The following is a 21,019-nucleotide window of genomic DNA, read 5'->3' on the forward strand; positions in this document are numbered from 1 at the left end:
GCAAACAAAAAGAGAGAACCCTTCATAAAAAACAGGATATTTGGATTAATTAAAATAGGGATAGGCAAAATAGATTAAAAAAGAAAAATAAAACATAATGAATGTAACAAGAGTTCATCCTTCAGTTCAGTCTGAAGTATAATAAAGTGTAATTCCCCACACAACACTAAAGAACATGAACAACTGTTAGAAGTGTTATGGCCAGATGTTTACCATCAGTTAACATAAACTGATGGTTTTAACTAATTAATCCTGAATTAACCTGAAACAGTTTGATTAAGGAATTACACTACAGTCAGTGTGAGGCAGGAATTGTACAGAATGCCAGTTCATTAGAGGGCATCACACACTTACCCACTGACTCATTCACACCCAGAGGTCATTTAAAGTAGCCACTTCCCTACGTGTATGGAGAAAAAAACAGAAAAAAGTAATAGTATTGGTAGTAATATTATTATTATTATTATTATTATTATTATCATCATCATCATGATTATTATTGTTATTGTTATTATTGTTGTTTGTTGTAGTATGTATTAAACAATTATTATTTTATTATTATTATTATTATTATTATTATTTCTGCAGTTGTTATAAAAAGTAGTATTAGTAGTATTAATAGTAATATTATTATCAATATTATTATTATTATTATTATTATTATTATTTCTGCAGTTGTTATAAAAAGTAGTATTAATAGTATTAATAGTAATATTATTATCAATATTATTATTATTATTATTATTTTTGCAGTTGTTATAAAAAGTAGTATTAGTAGTATTAATAGTAATTTTATTATCAGTATTATTATTATTGTTTTTAGTAGTTGTAGTATTTATTAAACAATTATTATTTATTATTATTATTATTTATTATTATTATTATTATTATTGCAGTTGTTATAAAAAGTAGTATTAGAAGTATTAATAGTAATATTATTATTAATACTATTATTATTATTGTTTTTAGTAGTTGTTGTATTTATTAAACAATTATTATTATTATTATTATTATTTATTATTATTATTATTTTTGCAGTTGTTGTTATAAAACGTAGTATTAGTATCAATTAGTATCAATAGTAACATTTGTATCAGTATTATTATTATTATTGTTTTAGTAGTAGTAGTATTTATTAAACAATTATTATTATTATTATTATTATTATTATTATTATTGTTGTTGTTGTTACTATTATTATAATTATAATTTTTGTTGTTATACCGAGTAGTATTAGTAATAATAGAAGTAATAGTAGTAATATTAGTAGCATTAATTGTAGTAAGAGTTGTATTATTGTTGTTTTTAGTAGTAGTAGTGTTCATTAACAATTATTATTATTATTTTTTGCAGTTGTTGTTATACTGAGTAGTATTAGTAGTAATATAAGTAGTAGTAATGTTAGTAGTATTAATAATAGTAACTGTTGTATTATTATTGTTTTTAGTTTTAGTAGTATTCATTAACAATTATTATTATTATTATTAATTTTTTTATTATTATTATTGCAGTTGTTGTTGTTATACCGAGTAGTATTAGCAGTAATATAAGTGGTAGTAGTAATATTAGTAGTAGTATTATTGTTTTTAGTTTTAGTAGTAGTATTCATTAAATATTATTATTATTAGTAGTAGTAGTAGTAATAGTAGTAGTATTTTAAGAAGTAGTAGTAGTAAAATAGTAGTAGTATTAGGAGTAGTTGTAAAAGTAGTGTTAGTAGTAGCAGTAGTAGAAGTAATACTGATACTAGACGTATTTGCAGGATAGTTTTTGTGTAGTGAAGCTTCTGGTGTAAGCTGTTAAACATTGGAAAATAATGGAAATTGGAAAAATCGATTTTAACTTGCTGATTTCAGTTTCACCAGATTAAATTAATGCACATATCAGAACTCACCGCATGCATCTTTATGGATACACAAGTAATTGCTGTGTTAAAATAATACACACACACACACACAACAAACACACACATGCAGACGCTAATGCATCAGGCTCAAATGTATTAATGTAGTCTGTCAGCGTTCTTTTGAAATTCAAATGTAAAAGGGAGGTGGAGGCATTCTCTTTCTCTCTCTCTCAGAATAAAAAACTGTCATCTATCTATTAGCGTCCCGTAAATATTACATGAGCATTGGATCTCTGGTTTGGCACGGTACCTTATGTGTGCAGATGTAAGCCAGCGAGGGAAACAGGGAAAGTAGGAATATTACTTTATTCTAACCCTCCACGTTGATTGCTACTCTTCATGACCTACTTCCATCCTTCCATACTATGCATAGCACAATCCAGTCTGCCCCTCGTCACAAACGCCTGTCCCTACAGTACAATTACCTCAGAAAAACGAACCCAAATGGAGATGTTTGTACTAAATAACACGTGTAATTAAGACCTAATGAGCTCTTGTCACTACAGAATGTGCAATTAGAGAGGTAATAGAAAATCTCGTCGCAGCTCAGGCACCAAGAGAGACAGGAAAAGACGGAAGGAAAATACGAGGATATAAAGCCAGTGTGAGAAAGTAAAAAGGGAATGAAAGAGACAGAAAGAGGAAAGATTACTGAAATGAGGCGTGAAAGCAAATCAAATGCTGCGGAAGATAGCTTGGCCTGGAAAGGTTTGCTACAGTAAATATTGGCCGACACTGATCAGCAGTAAACACACAGAGAAAACAAGTTATTAAATGTAATTTATCTTATTAAATTGTAGATATGCATGTGTATATCTCCAAAAAATGTTTTTAATTTAGGTAATAATCAATTTCACTATACAGCAAATGACACAATAGTTTATTTTCATGTAAGTAAAAAAAAGCATTTCCAAAATATGTATTAATTTATTTTTTATTAATTTATTTATTTAGCATTTTTCTAATCTAACCTAATTTTCTTTTCTAACCTAATCTACGGTATTTGTATCCAATTGCCCGATTGCATTACGCTTCCTCTCTACTGATGCTGATCTCCACTTCTGATTGAGGAGAGCGAGACTGACACGCCCCCTCCGACACGTGTGCAGTACCGACTGCATCTTTTCACCTGCACGAGGCGAGTTCATATGCGGATCAGCTTTGTGTACGGAGAGCCATACCCTGATCAACGCATTATTCCTCGACTCTGTGCAGGCATCATCAACCAGCCAGCAGAGGTCGTAATTGCACCAGTCATGAGGTTCCTATCCGGCTCCCCACCCTGTATGAACAACAGCCAATCGTTGTTTATGTAGCCGCCCAGCCTTGCAGGATGGCAGAGCTGATGGCAGAACTGAGTTCAAGCCCCACCACTTCCAGGTTGCTGCTGTTCGGCCCTTAAGCAAGGCCCTTAACCCTCAATTGCTCAGACTATATATATATATATACTGAAATGTAAGTTGCTTTGAATAAAGGCTGGTAATATATTATAATTAAGAGCATTTTTGTTCATATATGTAGGTTTTTTAACCAATAAACAATCACAGTCTTCAAAAGCAATAGGGTCAGCCCTGCCTTCATACTGAGATATAAGTTTTTGTCTATTCCTTGCCCTTTAAGCCTAAACCACTAGCTAGAAGTTTTTAAGCTACGTTAGGAGCTCTCTGAGAGGATTTTTAGAAGCTTTAGGAACACAGCACTGGGTCCCATGGACCCATGTTGTTGCCACTACACTGCCAATGTAATACATGACAGGTTTTATTCATTTTGTTGTTTTAATAGAAAATAATGCTCTGACTCTTTTCCAGTAATGTGTGAGATCACACAATTATCTCCATCAGACACTTCAGACAATCTGTCCGGGGCCTTTAAGCAAAGGTTCTACATTATTGTTTAGCATTCCTTCAGTTTCCATAAACACATATCGTGCCAAGTTTGGGGGAAACACTAGAAAATGAAAAGATTCACATGCCTGCTGGTATGGAGACTAATATAAACCCATTACAGACGATAAGCTCAGGCGTGCTAAGTGAACTCCTATGGCGATACATTTACCCCTTCAGAGCTAAATCTGATTACATTTGAGTCTGTTGGAGTTAATCACCAGCCAAACTGTTACTGTTATTGTTACTGTTACTGTTACTGTTAGCTTGACCTTGTCACATCATGTGAAAGTGGTTGTTGTGACCAATTTTACCTATAACACCAGCATTATAGTGTAATTCAGTACGATAGCTAAATTATCAAAGCAGAGATATTTATGATATACTGGACCATATTATTTCTTCACATTTTTTGTACTATTTCACATAATGTGTAGATGTAAACAGGTCATATGTGCACGAGGAAATGTAATGGTTATAAGAAAAGTACACAGTGTTCCCGCTGTAAAACCATTAAGTTAAAATTCTGCAGGACTAATGGAGCGAGGGCTGAATTGGATTTTTGGATAAAAGGTAGTATTCACATGTATTCACACACATACCGTACACACACAGAAAAATGCACTTTCCATCAGCTCTTTACCTGGATTGATGTTCTAAGCCTCTCATCACGTACATATAAAAGAGAAGCCATTCCCTCTGAAATGGAGAGAGCTGGGAGACACCCCGTTCTTCTGGGTTGTGCATTTACTGTATGTGAAATGATTTGACAAGGCTTTGTGCTTTAGTTGTCCTTGTGATGTGATGCATGCTTCTGTAATCAATTTAATGGAAGCAGCTGATAAGGTTCACTGGCTTTTACATTAAACACACAGTGTAAAGTCGTTTTAAAGAAAAGTACTCGTTCATTACCTAATGAATGACTTTAGTCCTTGGATTGAAGGCTTTTTTTGGAATGGTTTGATTTTCCGTTATTAATAATCAGGCCAAAAACTTTTTCTCTTTTTCTACCAATTTTCCCCCAATTTTCTCCCCTAATCGAGTCGTATCCAGTTACCCTGATTATGTTACGCTTCACCTCTGTTGACTGAGGAGCTTCGCAACTGACACGTGTGCAGTACCCACTGCATCTTTTCACCTGCACGAGGCGAGTTCATATGCAGATCAGCCTTGTGCACGGACAGCCACACCCTGATCAGCATTGTTCCCCAATGCTGTTCCCATCAGTCAGCCAGCAGAGTTCATAATTGCACCAGTTATGAGGAACCCCTGACCGGCCTGTCCCACCCTGTGAACAACAGCCAATCGTTGTTTATGTAGCCGCCCAGCCCAGCCAGATGGCAGAGCTGAGATTCTATACGATGTATCCGAAATCCCATCTCTGGTGTGCTAGCGTATTTTACCACTGCTTGTTCTATTCATTTTATTCAGTTATAGATTCAGGGCTAAGGACATTACTAAGGGACCCAACAGTGCCAATTCTGCAGTGGCAAGGCTTGAACCAGCAACCTTCTGATCACTAGTTAAAAGAAGATCATAAGACTAACATTTTGAGCCATAAAGCAAACTTTAATAATAATTATAATGTTTAATCTTACTGGTGTCTTTATTAGGAACACATACCTCATTGTAGCTAAATATGCGTCTTACTCTAGTCTTTCATCAGTGGAAATTTTTGATCACATGACACTGTTGGCTTTATATTTCTAGCTGGAGCACTACTCCCATTCCAGTACTGACAATGATATATTGGAAAATCCCAACATTGGTGCATCTAATACGCTTATGCCAGTACAACATACACTACCATTTTATAACCATGCTATTGTCATTGAATTGTTATTGTCATATTGTCAGGGTTGTGTGGGTCTGGTTTCACAAGGAAAAACTGTGGGCAGAAAGACCCTGAACCGAAAGTCAATTCACTGCAGTGCTTCGGCCATTGCTACCCATCAAACATAGCCAATCATGTCTGAGTAGATGCCAGGCCAGCCAGTAGCACCAATGAGATTCAAACCTGGGTCTCAGCAGTAGTAGAACACTCAGCATAATAGGACACTAACATAATAGATGACAGGGAGCCAGTTCATAACAGTGCTTCAGCCATTGCTCCCCCTCAGACATAGTTGACCAGGTTGGTGTAAATGCCAGGCTGGCTGATAGCACCACTGAGATTCAAACCCAGGTCTCAGCAGTTGTAAGCTAGAATAACAGAACACTAACATAATAGATAACAGGGAGCCAATTCATTGCAGGGCTTTGGCCTTGCTCCCCTCAGACATAGCTAACCATGTCTGTGTAGATGCCCGGTCGACTCAAAGCACCAGCAAGATATGAACATGAGTCTCAGCAGTAGTAGAACACTCAGCATAATAGGACACTAACATAATAGATGACAGGAAGCCAGTTCATCACAGTGCTTCATCCATTGCTCCTCATCAGACATAGCTGACAATGTCGGTGTAAACGCCAGGCCAGCTGATAGCACCACTGAGATTCAAACCCAAATCTCAGCAGTGGTGGGCTAGCATAATAGAACGCTAACATAATAGATGACAGGGTGCCAGTTCATTGCTGGGCTTTGGCCATTGCTCACCCTCAGATATAGCTAACCATGTTGGTGTAGACACCAGGTCGACTGATAGCACCACAGAGATTTAAACCCGGGTCTCAGCAGTGGTGGGATAGCATAATAGAACACGAACATGATAGATGACAGGACGCCAATCCACTGCAGAACTTCAGGTCATTGCTTCCCTCAGACATGGCCAATCATGTCCGTATAGACATCAGGCCGGTTGATAGTGCCACCAGAATTCAAACCCAGGTCTCAGCAGTGGTGGGATAACATAATAGAACACTAACATAATAGATGACAGGGAGCCAATCCATCGCAGGGCTTTGGCCTTGCTTCCCCTCAGACATAGCTAACCAAGCTGGTGTAGACATCAGGCCGGCCGATAGCACTACCAAGATTCAAACTAGTCTCTTAGCCGTAGTGGGCTAGAAAAATAGAATGCTTCATAATAGATATCAGGGAGGTCAGCGAATGGCCTATGGTGGTCCAGATAGGCTATACAGTCAGTATTTATTTCCTACAAATAAAATATTTAAAGAATGAATGAAATGCTGCCAACAAGGAGGTGATGCTGAAATCTGTCATTGCATAATTTGGAGTATTTGTTGTTTAGATTTTCCTTCGCAGGGATCTTTGCATGAGAAGCAGCCTCTCCGTCAGCAATAAACAGGGTTCCAGTAACGGCGTGATGATTTACGATTGAGTACAGTTCTGCCGCATTCAGCGTCTCTTACATTTCAGCAGTCGCATCTGAACAATGCCCCACGGAAGCTCTCGTGTCAGCATGTTCACGTAATCGCTTGTTCCTGAAATTAGATTTTGGGATCTCCGTCCTCCAGATCTCTCCTCACTTTATAAATCTGGTTAACTCGAGGCTTTGTTTTGTCCTCCTCACACGATGGAGGAGCAGAATTGGGGAAACAGAGCTGTGAATGAGACCGCATGAGTGTCGTATCCAAACACTGAGGACTAATTAAGACCAGCAGACGATGGTGAATGGTTCTCCAGTGGCTGCCTTGATTGCTCGCACGTTCGCACGAGGACGCACGGCGTACGCTCGCGCTTACACTCGCACTGACTCTGCACGAGAGCGTAATTTGTGAAGGTGTCTGCCGGTGTCTCCGTTTGGATACATTTGCATGTTAATTAGGGAGGCAGTTCAGCTGTTCTGGCTCATTTGTTCAGTCTTTGGTCCATAAAGAAACAATGATCGTTCTCCCCAGAAGAGCAGCGTGTATGTATTTGTGTGTGTGTGTGTGTGTGTGTGTGTGTTAGGGCTGGGTGATATACACCAATCAGCCATAACATTAAAACTACCTCCTTGTTTCTACACTCATTGTCCATTTTATCAGCTCCACTTACCATACAGAAGTACTTTGTAGTTCTACAATTACTGACTGTAGTTCATCTGTTACTTGGCATGCTTTCTGCCCCCTTCATTCTGTTCTTCAGTGGTCAGGACCCCCACAGAACCACCACAGAGTAGGTATTCTTTGGGTGGTGGGTCATTCTCAGCACTGCAGTGACAATGACATGGTGGTGGTGTGTTAGTGTGTGTTGTGCTGGTATGAGTGGATAAGACAAGGGTCATGACCCAGGGTCTAGGGTAATCCTGCCCTGCGCTCAATGTTTCCCAGTGGAACCGGACCTGATGCAACCCTGACTTGGGCTGTGTCCGAAATCTCATATTTAAACAGTTTGTACACTGCTCAGCTGGTAAAGCGGTAAGCTCTTTCAGTATGCAAGTGTGCAGTATGCATGCATCCTCGTCACATTACCAACGTCATGTGATGCGTGACGCCACATCGCCACAGTTAAAACACCACTATTCATTAAAAGCCCCACTAGCTAAAATTTTATCATATTTTTTAAATAATTATTCAGGGTTGTACACATTTTTAATTACATTTACACTTGTAAACAGCCAACTCTCTGTTTTTCTCCATCTTTCAGCCCCAGTTGAATTATGGGATAGATTATCGGACCGCAGGCGGTCCATACAGTGGGTCATCCGGGTAGTTTTCATGTACTGTTTAATGAATACTACATATTCAGACACACTACCCGCTCTCGCATACTGCTTTCGTGTACTGTTCAGTATGGAAGAATGCGATTTCGGACGCAGCGTAAGATAAAGCAGATTATGAAAATGAAATCTTGCATATTGTGACTCACACCTAGTTTAAGTGGCACACACACAGGGGACACAAGGAACTGAATGGGCCTCTATCAGTTGTTTGACTGGCATGTCATTAGGCACAGTGCAGCAGCATGGTGAGGTGTCAAATACTTACAAGAGAGAGAGAGATGAAGAGAGCTAGGGAGTTGCTCTCATTTCTAACACTATATTTAAACCAGACCAGACATGAGGAGCGCATACACTCTCACAGAATTATTTACTATTTTGAGGGGTCTTTGTGGAAAGAAGGTGGCAGTGATGACCATGTTGTTGGCGGAGTTCATGGCAGTGTCACAGTGCCAGCGTGGAGTGTTTCACACTTCGGCTTATGAAACCCGACTGTCACAGTAACTGAGGACTAATAGTGCTAGTGCTGTCAGAGACGTACTGCAGTAACAAAGCACTTCTAGCTAAGCAGCTAACATACACACACACACACACACACACACACGAGACAGGTTTTTTCTCAAAATATCTATAAATTACATCATCAATACTAGGAGCCAACTACATTACTGTATGTGTGTACTTTTTTTGCATGTCTGTGTTTGTGTATATAGCTATGTCTGTGTGTGTGTGTGTGTGTGTGTGTGTTGACTTCCTCTCACTTCTCCAACAACCTCTTAACATAGTAAATGGTTTACAGTTCACAGATGTGCCAATCCAATATTAAGCCAGTGTCACAGCAATATACACTGATCAGCCATAACATTAAAACCACATTAATACCAGCACAACGCACACTAACACACCACCACCATGTCAGTGTCACTGCAGTGCTGAGAATGACCCACCACCCAAATAATACCTACTCTGTAGTGGTCCTGGGAGAGTCCTGACCATTAAAGAACAGCAGGAAAGGGGGCTAACAAAGCATGCAGAGAAACAGATGGACTACTGTCAGTAATTGTAGAACTACAAAGTGCTTCTATGTAAACAAGGAGGTGGTTTTAATGTTATGACTGATCAGTGTAGGTCCAATATAGCATATAGCTTCTCGTCTCTGATCAATATCTCTAAGGAGTTGTTGTTCCATGTTCTCTTCATGTCTAAAAGGTTTCCTCTGGGTATTCTGGTTTTCTTCCACCGGCTACTGTAATGTGTAAAAAGTAGGTGAATTTGACAGTGGTAGCTTAGTGGGTAGATCTTTGGTCTATCAATTGGAGGGTTGTGAGTCTGAGTCCCGCTGGGCCCTCAAGCAAGGGCCTTAACCAAAAAAGCTGGGAGTGGAAGCTCAACAGTTAAAGTACTGGACTAGTAATCAGAAGGTTGGCGGTTCAAGCCGCACCACCACCACATTGCTACTGTTGGACCCCTGAGCAAAGCCATTAACCCTCAATTGCTCAAACTGTATGCCATAAATGTAAATGTAAATTGTTCAACAATGAACAATTGTTCAACATCTTATGAGTTGAACAATTCATATCACTGGAAATGCCTTTACACAGCCACGGTCCCCACAAAGCCATAAATACATGGTCACACACACACAAATCGTGCTGAGACATGTCATGCTGTTCTGGCCAAAGTGAGAGTTGTAATCACTGTTGTGTCATGAACACACACACACACACACACACACACAGGTACAGAGTCTTTAGGTTGACAGACTGTGTCAGAGGTAGCAACATGAGCGGTTGATGGTGCTAAAGGCTGTTCTGCCCTCTAAGTGGCAATATGTGTACTGTGTGTGTGTGTGTGTGTGTGTGTGTGTGCACATGACACTAAAATCTGCTGGTATAATAAACACTTCCTGACATCCCCTGCTGTCAACTCACTGACACTTGTTCCTGTAGTTCGCTTACACACACACACCACACACACACACACACACACACACACACACACACACACACACACACGCACACACACTTTGTACATCTACACCCCTGACTGGCCTAATTACCCCTTAGCTAATGAACTGTAATTACAACTGTAGAGCTATGGGACCTCATGGATAAGTCTCCCACTCTTCTTTCTCTGTCTTTTTTTTCACATTTTCTTCCAGGGTTTGTGTAATACAAACCATAATTTTACCACTTTAGGCTGGTAGAGTGGCTGCCACATAGCAAATGGGGACCTAGGTTTGAATCTTCCCATTACACACTACTCTGATTTTTTTCAAGCTCACCCTTTGGGTACTGCAAAAGGTTAAATAGGCTTCTCTGAATTGTCCATCTGTATAATATACAGTATATCTATCTATATGATAGAAAAGCTGAACAACTGTGTTTATGTCCTGATTTCTGTTTTTTTTTTTTTTTTAATATTTATATATGTTTAGGCCAATTTTTTTAACTCTTTCTCTCTCTCTCCACAGTTTGATGGTGAAAACATGTACATGAATGAAAACAACCAAGAGTTTCTTTCCCCAAGTCAGGTAAGAGTCGGTTTCTATCTATTCCTCACTTATTGCATCATTTTGTATAGTATGACGTCATGAATAGGATGGACCTGTCACAGTTTTTAAAATTGTGCAGATTAATTTTCCAAAAATAATTGTAATTTATCATATTTAATTTCAGTTGAGATATTGACAAAATTACATAATAGAATGCAGTATAGAGAGCTAATACATTTTATACTTTATTTGTTTCCATATACAATATGTAACATCAGCTTACACTTACACTTAAGTGTAGCATGCAATACATACAATATGTGGCCAGACGTATGAGGACACCTGAGCATGAGCTTGTTGGACATCCCATTCCAAAACTGTCAGTCTACCCCTAGATACTTCTAAAATGACTGTAATAGCCTCTGCTTCCACTCCTCTGGAAGGGCTTTCTACAAGATTTTGGGGAGTGTTTGTGAATTTGTCCCCAATCAGTCAAGGTAAAGCACTGATGTTGGATGAGGAGGCCTGGTTTCAACGTTACAGTTTTTCTTAAATATGTTTGTTTGGGTTGTTGTGCAGGCCACTGGAGGTCTTCACCCTAAACTGATCAAATTCATTATGGACCTTGTTTTGTAAATCGTGAAAGGGTCATTTTGAAATTGTTGCTACTAAGTTGGAAGCATATAGTGTAGTTAATGTAATTGTTTTGATACACCTGTTAGAACTGGGTGTGGCTGAAACACCTGGCTGAACTAAGAATTAGGAGGGCTGTCCATATACCTTTGGCCATATAGTGTATGTAATATATATTATTGAATTGCTGCAAGTTTAAAAAAAAGTAAACACAAGCCACAGTAGCATCATATTCCATAATGCTGTAACAAATCTATGAACAGTATAGTTACATACATGGTCTTAACCAACAATACTGTATTATTATTGGTACTTTTTGTAAATGAGGACTATACAAGGGAACAGAATCAGAAACAGTTCTTTGTGGTGGAAAATGGCCTGCAGAATGACCCTCCTCCACACACTTGTAGTACACACAGCTGTGAGAAACAAATCATAAGCCATATGGTTGTGTTTGTGTTGGAAGATTTGCTGATTCTATTGTGTTCCTTCCATACTAAACAAACAGGAGGGAATAAAAGAAAGAACAAACCCTCAGTCCTTTCATCCTCTGTAATCACTCCATCATGAATGTTTTATTGCTTTTATATATTCTTATATAATGAGTATTTTTAAGATACAAGACTTGGACAAAATAACAGAAACCACCACATATAAAAGCAAACTAAATATACAGAAAGCTCACTGACAGGAATAAATGGCACTAAATACCCCAAAAGTTCAGCCATGAAAATAATCACAAAACCTTTGGGACCCGGTCTGAACAAAAGCTTTTACAAAGCTGGAAGCTGGAGAAACACACCATCCTGGGGCAAACCCTAGATTATCAAATCAGTATGCTGAATTCTCAAATATAAACTGATTTAAAAAGTAAAAAATCTTTATGCTATGTAGCATTATTGTTTGCTTACTAATAAAATTAGGATGGCTCGGTGGGTAGTACTGTCGCCTCACAGCAAGAAGGTCCTGGGTTCGATCCCCAGGCAGGGTGGTCCGGGTCCTTTCTGTGGAGAGTTTGCATGTTCTCGTGTCTGCGTGGGTTTCCTCCGGGAGCTCCGGTTTCCTCCCACAGTCCAAAGACATGCACGTGAGGTGAATTAGAGACACAAAATTGTCCATGACTGTGCCATGAACCTTGAGTAACTGATGAGTGATGAGTAACTACCCTTCCTGTGATGAATGTGTAAAACATGATGTTAAAATCCTAATAAATAAATCATTCCATTTAGGTTTAGCAGAGCCAGGTTCCTGCTATTGCTCAAGTATAAGGGGAGGTCACACTAAATACTTGCTACTTTAGCCTATAGAAGCAGATTTTAACACAATACAAAGTTCATGTATTTTCTGGTTGTATTCTAATAAAGAGACAAAGCAATAATTATATATGGTCAAAATACAATTGATACAGCTACAAATCTAAGTGTGGCCTAAGACTTGTGCACAGTACTGTAAGTACAAAACATACTGTAGTTTCATATTTTTAAATACTTGAAAATGTTTATTGATCTCATGAAAATATACTTGTTCTTTTCTGGAGATTGTTGGAGTCTCCAGGCAAAACATTTGGACTTGGCAGCTCTAGCTTGACTTTCATCATATTTTCCACATCAGGAGGAATTTGGATTTGACAAAAGCTAAATGTTGTAATCAACATCATGACTAATTTAAGTGTCATGGCCTTCACCAGATTAAAACATCATTACATCTGAAAAAAATTCAGACTGTAGTTTTAGAAAACCCTTATCCTTCAAAAAATGGAAGATTTACTTTCCTAAAGAATGCACTAAAATTCCACTTTGAAGATTTAGGACTGTTAAAGAATTCCAATAAGGAACCATATCAGCCTAAATATCCCTGTTCTAGGGGTGAAAAGCCTTACTTTTACTAGCTTTTACTAGTCTTACTAGTCCACTTGTCTGAACATTATTCCAAGAAGTCGAGGAATCATTTGGAATTTTGTAAATGTCAGATGAGCACTGATGTTTCTCTTCATTAGCAGTAGCAGCAGTCTTCTAGCCCTTACATTCTGCATAGTTAGATTAATCAGAATAAGGATCTAAGGCGACACGGTGGCTCGGTGGATAGCACTGTCGCCTCACAGCAAGAAGGTCCTGGGTTTGAAGGTCCTTTCTGTGCAGGGTTTGCATGTTCTCCCCGTGTCTGCGTGGGTTTCCTCCGGGAGCTCCGGTTTCCTCCCACAGTCCAAAGACATTCAGTCAGGTTAACTGGAGACACTGAATTGCCCTATAGGAATTGCCCCCCCCCCCCTGCAACCCTAATTGGATAAATGGTTAAGAAAGTGAGTGAGTTAGAATCAGGATCTACATTACAAAGAACTATGACTGGATGATGGAGGGTTGTTTATCCACAAAAAACTGTTTTTCATCACATATGTTTAAATGCTATGAAGTTGCTGTAAGAAATATTTATTTAGTTCATTGTGACTCAAAAAATAGCACTAAAAGTTGTCATGGCATCGCTCAAAAACATGTTCTGGTGCCTTTAATCTTTATTCTTTAAGTATGTTTGTTTGTTTGTTAGGATTTTAACACTTTACACTTTGGTTACATTCATGACAGGAACGGTAGTTACTCATTACACAAGATTCCTCAGTTCACACAAGGTTATATTGAACACAGTCATGGACAATTTAGTGTCTCCAATTCACCTCACTTGCATGTCTTTGGACTGTGGGAGGAAACCGGAGCTCCCGGAGGAAACCCACTCGGACACGGGGAGAACACACAGAAAGGACCCGAACCGCCCCACCTGAGGATCGAACCCAGGACCTTCTTGCTGTGAGGCGACAGTGCTACCCACTTAGCCACCGTGCCGCCTATTCTTTATGTATGAGTACATTAAATTGGAGAACTGTGTATAAGTTAGTTATGGTTGGTATGAAACAACCAGATGTGCTTACTCAGAATGTCTGTGGATAATTATAAGAAAAAAAGCAAAATATTTGAATCCAGATGTGCTCTATTAAAAAAAAAAAACTTATTACAGTAATTTACATAAACAAGCAATCAAAACTCCAGTGATTTACTGCTCTGCCTTGTGAAAACGGTCATGAAATGGAAAAGGCATAAAAGAAAGAGAACACCATGGTGATAACTGAGTCAGACATAATTCTGTCTCCATGCCGGTCTGTCTTTATGACCTGATGGACAGATTCTCAGAGATACTAAGAATAAATAAAGGTGGAGCGAGAAAGGAGAAGTGAGGTAAAAGTCATCTTCAGTCTCTCTCTTTTTACCTTGCTGTTTACAATGAGTCTCTTATATTTGACATCTGTCTTCTTCTCTCCTCCACTTGACCAAGCTTAGACAATTCAGACTGATTTTCCTTTTGCTTTTGGGTTCCTTACACACATACACACACACACACACACACACACATTCTTTTTCTGTAATACTAATGCTCTTGACAGTAAGCATGAACAATGACAACGTAACATCAACACACTTTTATTACGAACCTTGCACAACCACACACTACAGATTTTAGGACCCTATAAATTCAGTTCTATTTACTTTTCGTCTGCCAACTAAGCCTCATACCAGGCAATTTGGTTGCTGCTAGGTATGCCATTTTAAGTAGCTCAATCTTTACTTCAGTACCCTGCATACACAATTCAAAATAATTAAATCAAAGCAAAGAATTAAAGCTAAAAGAAATTAATTACTTAAGGGCTTAAAATCTTTCAGATTGGATGCTCATGTATTAGGGGTATTAGGGTATTAGGTGTCACCACAGCAGGTCCACATTCCTAATTTGGGCACAGTTGTTAAACCGGATGACTTTTCTAAAGCAACCCCTCTTTATTTTTATCTGGCCTTGGGAGCTTCACTGAGAGCACACTGACAAGTGCACCTCCCAATAGCTAAGCTGTCCAAACAATCCCCCCCCCCCCCCCCACCCGCCCAACCATCATTAGACAAATCTAATTATGTGTGTGGCGAATCTCAGCAGTAGTGGGTTAGCATATTTTACATCTGCATCAAGATATATGCGCTACTTATACTTTTTCCCCCCAATGTTCCTCCCAATCTAGTCATATCCAATTACCCAATTGCATTATGCTTCCTCTCTACTGATGCTGATCCCTGCTTCTGATTGAGGAGAGCGAGACTGACACAACCCCCCTCCGACATGTGCGCAGTAGCCGACTTCATTTTTTCACCTGCACGAGGCGAGTTCATTTGCGAATTAGCTTTGTAAACGGAGAGACACACCCTGATCAACACATTATTCCTCAGCTCTGTGCAGGCGCCATCAATCAGCCAGCAGAGGTCGTAATTGCATTAGTTATGAGGTCCCAGCTCAGGCTTCCACCCTGTTTGAACAACAAACCAATCGTTGTTCATGTAGCCGCCCAGCCCAGCTGGATGGCAGAGCTGGGTTTCAAACCGACGAGCTCGAAATGTTAGCTCTGGTGTGCTAGTGTGTTTTACTTTTTTTATGTTATTTTTGCATTGTTTGATTCCCCCCAGAGAATAGTTGGGCAATAGTTGGGCAGTACAGTATCACAAGTGAGGTAAATTGGAGATGTGTTTGTATCACAAGGTTTGGGTTACTTCCAAAAATAATGCTAACAACCTTAAAAGTTTCAAAGTGTCTTTGCTTGTCAATTCTCATTGGGTTTTTTTTTAGCTCAATTTCTAATGAAACAGTTGTTCAGAAGTTAAAGGTGCTCCTAGTGGTCAAAGCTGCTGCTGTTAGCCAAAAAGCTTTCAACACTTTAGGAAGCAAAGTACCTTGGGGACCTGGCTTGTAACTCATGGACTCATTGGCTTGCCCAATTCTGTTTAGCAGGTAGATATGCCTGCACAATATGGTGTTTTTTGATGCTTCACATTAATGACAGTGTCCTTGTATTGTATGTGTTACCCTCCACCAACAAAAATAATAACTGATTATAACACGTAATTCATACTGTAAATAATAATGAAGTAGTTTAATAAGAGTATAGTCTAGATTTGGACATATCCATTATATTTTAATGTAACTGATTTTGAGTAAGGCCATTAAGGTAATATTTAATTGTGCTGTTTATTGAAGATCATAAAAATGTATTTATGATTAACAACTCACTTTGACTTCTACATTTTATCACATGCAGACACATTCATACTCATACAGACACACATCAGGTACAATGCCTTCACATTGACCCTGGCTGTTCTTTACTGACCTTTGACCTTGTCTGATTGGTGGGGAGAGATTGTCACTGCTTGGCCCCTAACGAGCCCTCTGTGTGTTCAAGGTCAGGGAGGATCAGTGGGGCAAGAACAAAAGAGTCTGGAGTCTACCGAGGGCTGACCTCCCACCAAGAAGCGATCGATTGAAGCTAAATGAGAGAGAGAGAAAGAGACAGACAGACAGAGAGAAAAAGAGAGAGAGAGTTTTAGAAGCATGGAGATAATAAAGAGAAGTTGCAAATGAGCTAAATAAATATATAATCTTAGCTTCAAAAGCGAATAGAAACAGAAATGGAAACACAAAGAACTTTGTTGTTCTTTTGTAATTATATTGTTAGAATTGTTCCATAGTATCTAGTAAACATAGCGTGTAAACATATAGTATATAGTGTGTAAACACAAATCAGATTCATAAAGTACAAGCCCAAAAAATGGTTTTCGACATCAAGCTCACAGCCAGTCACAACCTGATCACAACACTTTTCACACTACAGGACTTTGGTATTTATGATGCTAGATTTTTCGCCGAGCCGTTCGGATCGAGTCATTGAACAGTTCACACATCGATTGAGAGCTGGTTTTTGAGCCCCGAGCTGGTGCATCTGGCCACAAATTTGGTGACCTGCCGGCAAGCAAAAATCAGGGCAGAAACGTGTAGTGGGAACTAGGCATGCTAACATCTAGACTGTTGATCAGCTGAAGTGTCATATTAATAAAAATGGAAAAATAACAAGTACAACAGTTGATGTCCTAGAACAAGGACATCAACTGTTGTACTTGTTATTTTTCCATTTTTTTATTTATATGACACTTCAGCTGATCAACAGTGGTAAACATGCCCATGTTCCAGCTTTTTAAAATGTGCTGTAGCCATACACACATACATATGGATGGATGGATGGATGGAAGGATGGGTGGGTGGGTGGGTGGATGGGTGGGTGGGTGGGTGGATGGGTGGATGGATGGATAGATGGATGGATGGATGGATGGAGGGTGGATGGATGGATGGATGGATGGAGGGTGGATGGATGGATGGATGGAGGGTGGGTGGGTGGTGGATGGATGGATGGATGGATGGATGGAGGGTGGATGGATGGATGGTGGGTGGGTGGCTGGATGGATGGATGGATGGATGGATTGAGGGTGGGTGGGTGGTGGATGGATAGAGGGTGGGTGGGTGGTGGATGGATAGAGGGTGGGTGGATGGATGGTTGGATGGATGGATGAATGGAGGGTGGATGGATGGATGGATGGATGGATGGAGGGTGGGTGGTGGATGGATAGAGGGTGGGTGGATGGTTGGATGGATGGATGGAGGGTGGATGGATGGATGGATGGTGGGTGGGTGGGTGGATGGATGGATGGATGGATGGATTGAGGGTGGGTGGGTGGTGGATGGATAGAGGGTGGGTGGTGGATGGATAGAGGGTGGGTGGGTGGGTGGTGGATGGATAGAGGGTGGGTGGGTGGGTGGTGGATGGATAGATGAATGGAGGGTGGGTGGGTGGATGGATGGAGGGTGGGTGGATGAATGGAGGGTGGATGGATGGATGGAGGGTGGGTGGATGGACGGATGGATAGATGGATGGATGGATTGGGTGGTTGGTTGGATGGATAGATGGATTGATTGGGTGGTTGGTTGGATGGATAGATGGATGGATGGAATGGGTGGTTGGTTGGATGGATAGATGGATGGATGGATTGGGTGGTTGGTTGGATGGATGGATGGATGGATGGATGGATGGATGGATGGATTCTGGATGGATAGATGGATGGATTGGGTGGTTGGCTGGTTGGATGGATGGATGGATGGATTGGGTGGTTGGTTGGTTGGATGGATAGATGGATGGATGGATGGAGGGTGGTTGGGTGGGTGGATGGACGGATGGATGGATGGAGGGTGGATGGATGGATGATGGATGGAGGGTGGGTGGGTGGATGGACGGATGGATAGATGGATGGATGGATGGATGGATGGATGGATGGATGGATGGATGGATAGATAGATAGATAGATAGATAGATAGATAGATAGATAGATAGATAGATAGATAGATAAACTTCAATTGGCTAAATTACAGGTTGTCACAATAAGATGTTAGCATTTCCTTACATGTTTCAGAATTGTAGAGAGAGAAAAGCCGAATGCTAGCAGCCTGTCCAGTAGAGAAGTTTCTATAGTGTATCAGATCTTTAAAACTAAATCTAAAACAGGTGTATCATCATGTTTTTATACCTTTATTACATTTTTCTAATGCTAATCATAACATGATATCTATTACTCCTTACATAAGCCCATGTTTTCCTTTTCTTTACATAAGGCAAGCCAAACATCTGCCCAACACAGCAACAGATTACAAGAAGAATATTACCTCATCAGTTACGTTTACCTGACCTTACAGTTAATAAAGCTGGCTAGCACATTATATATAAACTATATGGACAAAAGTTTTGGTACATCTCTTTAATGATTAAATTTTTCAGCCACAACATTTGCTAACAAGGAAATTAAAACTTATTACTTGGCAGCAACAGTTTAGGGAAGGTCTGCTCTTGTTCCAGCATGACTACACCCCTGTGCACAAAGCAAGGTCTGTAAAGAAAAAGTAGTAGCCTAATGGTTAGGGCTTTGAGCTATCAACTGAATGGTTGAGCAAGGCCCTTATCCCTGTTTGCTCCAGGGGCGCTGTACAATGGCTGACTCTGTGCTCTGACCCAAGCTGGGATATGTCATATATACATGTACTGTACATGTATATATGACAAATAAAGGCATTCAATCTATAAAGACATAAAGAGTCTGGTTTAAAGAAACTCCAATGGCCTGCACATGTTTTAACTGAATGGGCACAAATTCCCACAGATATAGTTTACAAGGTCTTGTCAAAAGCCTTCTCAGATAAATGGCTGTTGTTATTTTGTTATTTTAACACCATTTGTTTTTATAATTAAATAGCATTTATTATTTGGGGTGCTTTATCACTAAATGTAGCTAAACTATAAAAAAAATCTGAGACCAAGCAATAAATTATTTAGACCTTTAATCATCTAATCTTTAATAAACTAATATCCCTAAATATGAGTAAAAACAGTGCCTGTTGAGGCTGCTTATTATTATTATTAATATTATTATTATTATTTTCATATAACATAATAATAATAATCATTTGCTATTAACTATTAAAAGTTGCCTACAAAGCCACAAACAGACCAGCCCCAAGCTACCTTCGAGAACGTATAAAACCCCACTCTGTACCACGCAACCTCTGAGCCACTAGTTTTGCTCATCTTAATCCTCCACCAGAACGACAGGCATCAAGGCTCTTTTCTATACTGGCACCCTAGTAGTGGAACAAACTTCCCTTGTCTGTTTGAACATCTGAGTCTTTCACCATTTTCAAGAGATGATTAAAGACCTTCATCACCTCTTTACTAAGCACTTAAGCTGAGAACTAACATACACTTCTATATACCTTCTATAGCATCTTATTTATAAAAAATGGTTCTAACAGGGTTTTAGCAGATGTATATCCTTGGACTGTTGTTTACTTAAACTAGAGTAGAGAAGTGTTTACTGTGGAAGCACTTCTGTATATCACTCTGGATAAGAGAGTCTGCTAAATGCTGAAAATGTAAATCTAAAAGTATGACGTGTTTTAGCTTGTAAAATGAAAAGAATATATAAAGGTGACTGCTATATTGACCCTAAATTTAGAAATTGCTTGCAGATTTGTTTTATTTTGTTGTTGTTTTTTGATCATAATGAGTGATTGTTGTAAAGTTATAATAATATACAGTACTTGGAATTAAGCACTTTGGATACTGCTGTAATTAAGAAATAATTCAATTCACTCCCTCACTTTCTTAACCGCTTATCTAAGTAGGGTCGGTTGCTGGGGCCTATCCCAGTTTTTCAATGGGCACAAGGCACACAGTAACACCTTGGATGGGGGGCCGGTCCATCGCAGGGCAGACACACATACACCCATTCACCTATATGGCAATTCAGTGTCTCCAATTAACCTTGCTGACTGCATGTTTTTGCACTGTGGGAGGAACCCCATGCGGACACGGGGAGAACATGCAAACTCCACACAGAAAGGACCCGGACCGCCCCGCGTGGGGATCGAACCCAGGACCTTCTTGCTGTGAGGCGACAGTGCTACCCACTTAGCCACCGTGCCACCCCGTCAGCCTTGTAGTAAAAAGCAGTAAGATAAAACTAAATGTAAATATTTAGTGTCTCGGGGAAGACACACATCAAGGCTCTTCTCTGTACTTGCACCCAAGCTGTGGAAT

The 21,019-nt window shown here is 39.5% G+C and overlaps 1 protein-coding gene across 4 annotated transcripts in view; it reads left to right on the forward strand.

Moving 5' to 3' along the window:
* tox2 (TOX high mobility group box family member 2) overlaps positions 1-21,019 on the forward strand; it is a 213,897-nt gene that overhangs the window by 94,245 nt on the left and 98,633 nt on the right. For all 4 annotated transcript variants that reach the window (XM_062997478.1, XM_062997482.1, XM_062997479.1 and 1 more), the window contains one exon: positions 10,867-10,926. In XM_062997478.1, coding sequence (XP_062853548.1) covers positions 10,867-10,926 — 60 coding nt within the window. The remainder of the gene's footprint in view (positions 1-10,866; positions 10,927-21,019) is intronic.

This window comes from Trichomycterus rosablanca, chromosome 6 (genome assembly GCF_030014385.1).
Source record: "Trichomycterus rosablanca isolate fTriRos1 chromosome 6, fTriRos1.hap1, whole genome shotgun sequence".
In the NCBI taxonomy this organism is placed as follows: Eukaryota; Metazoa; Chordata; class Actinopteri; order Siluriformes; family Trichomycteridae; genus Trichomycterus; species Trichomycterus rosablanca.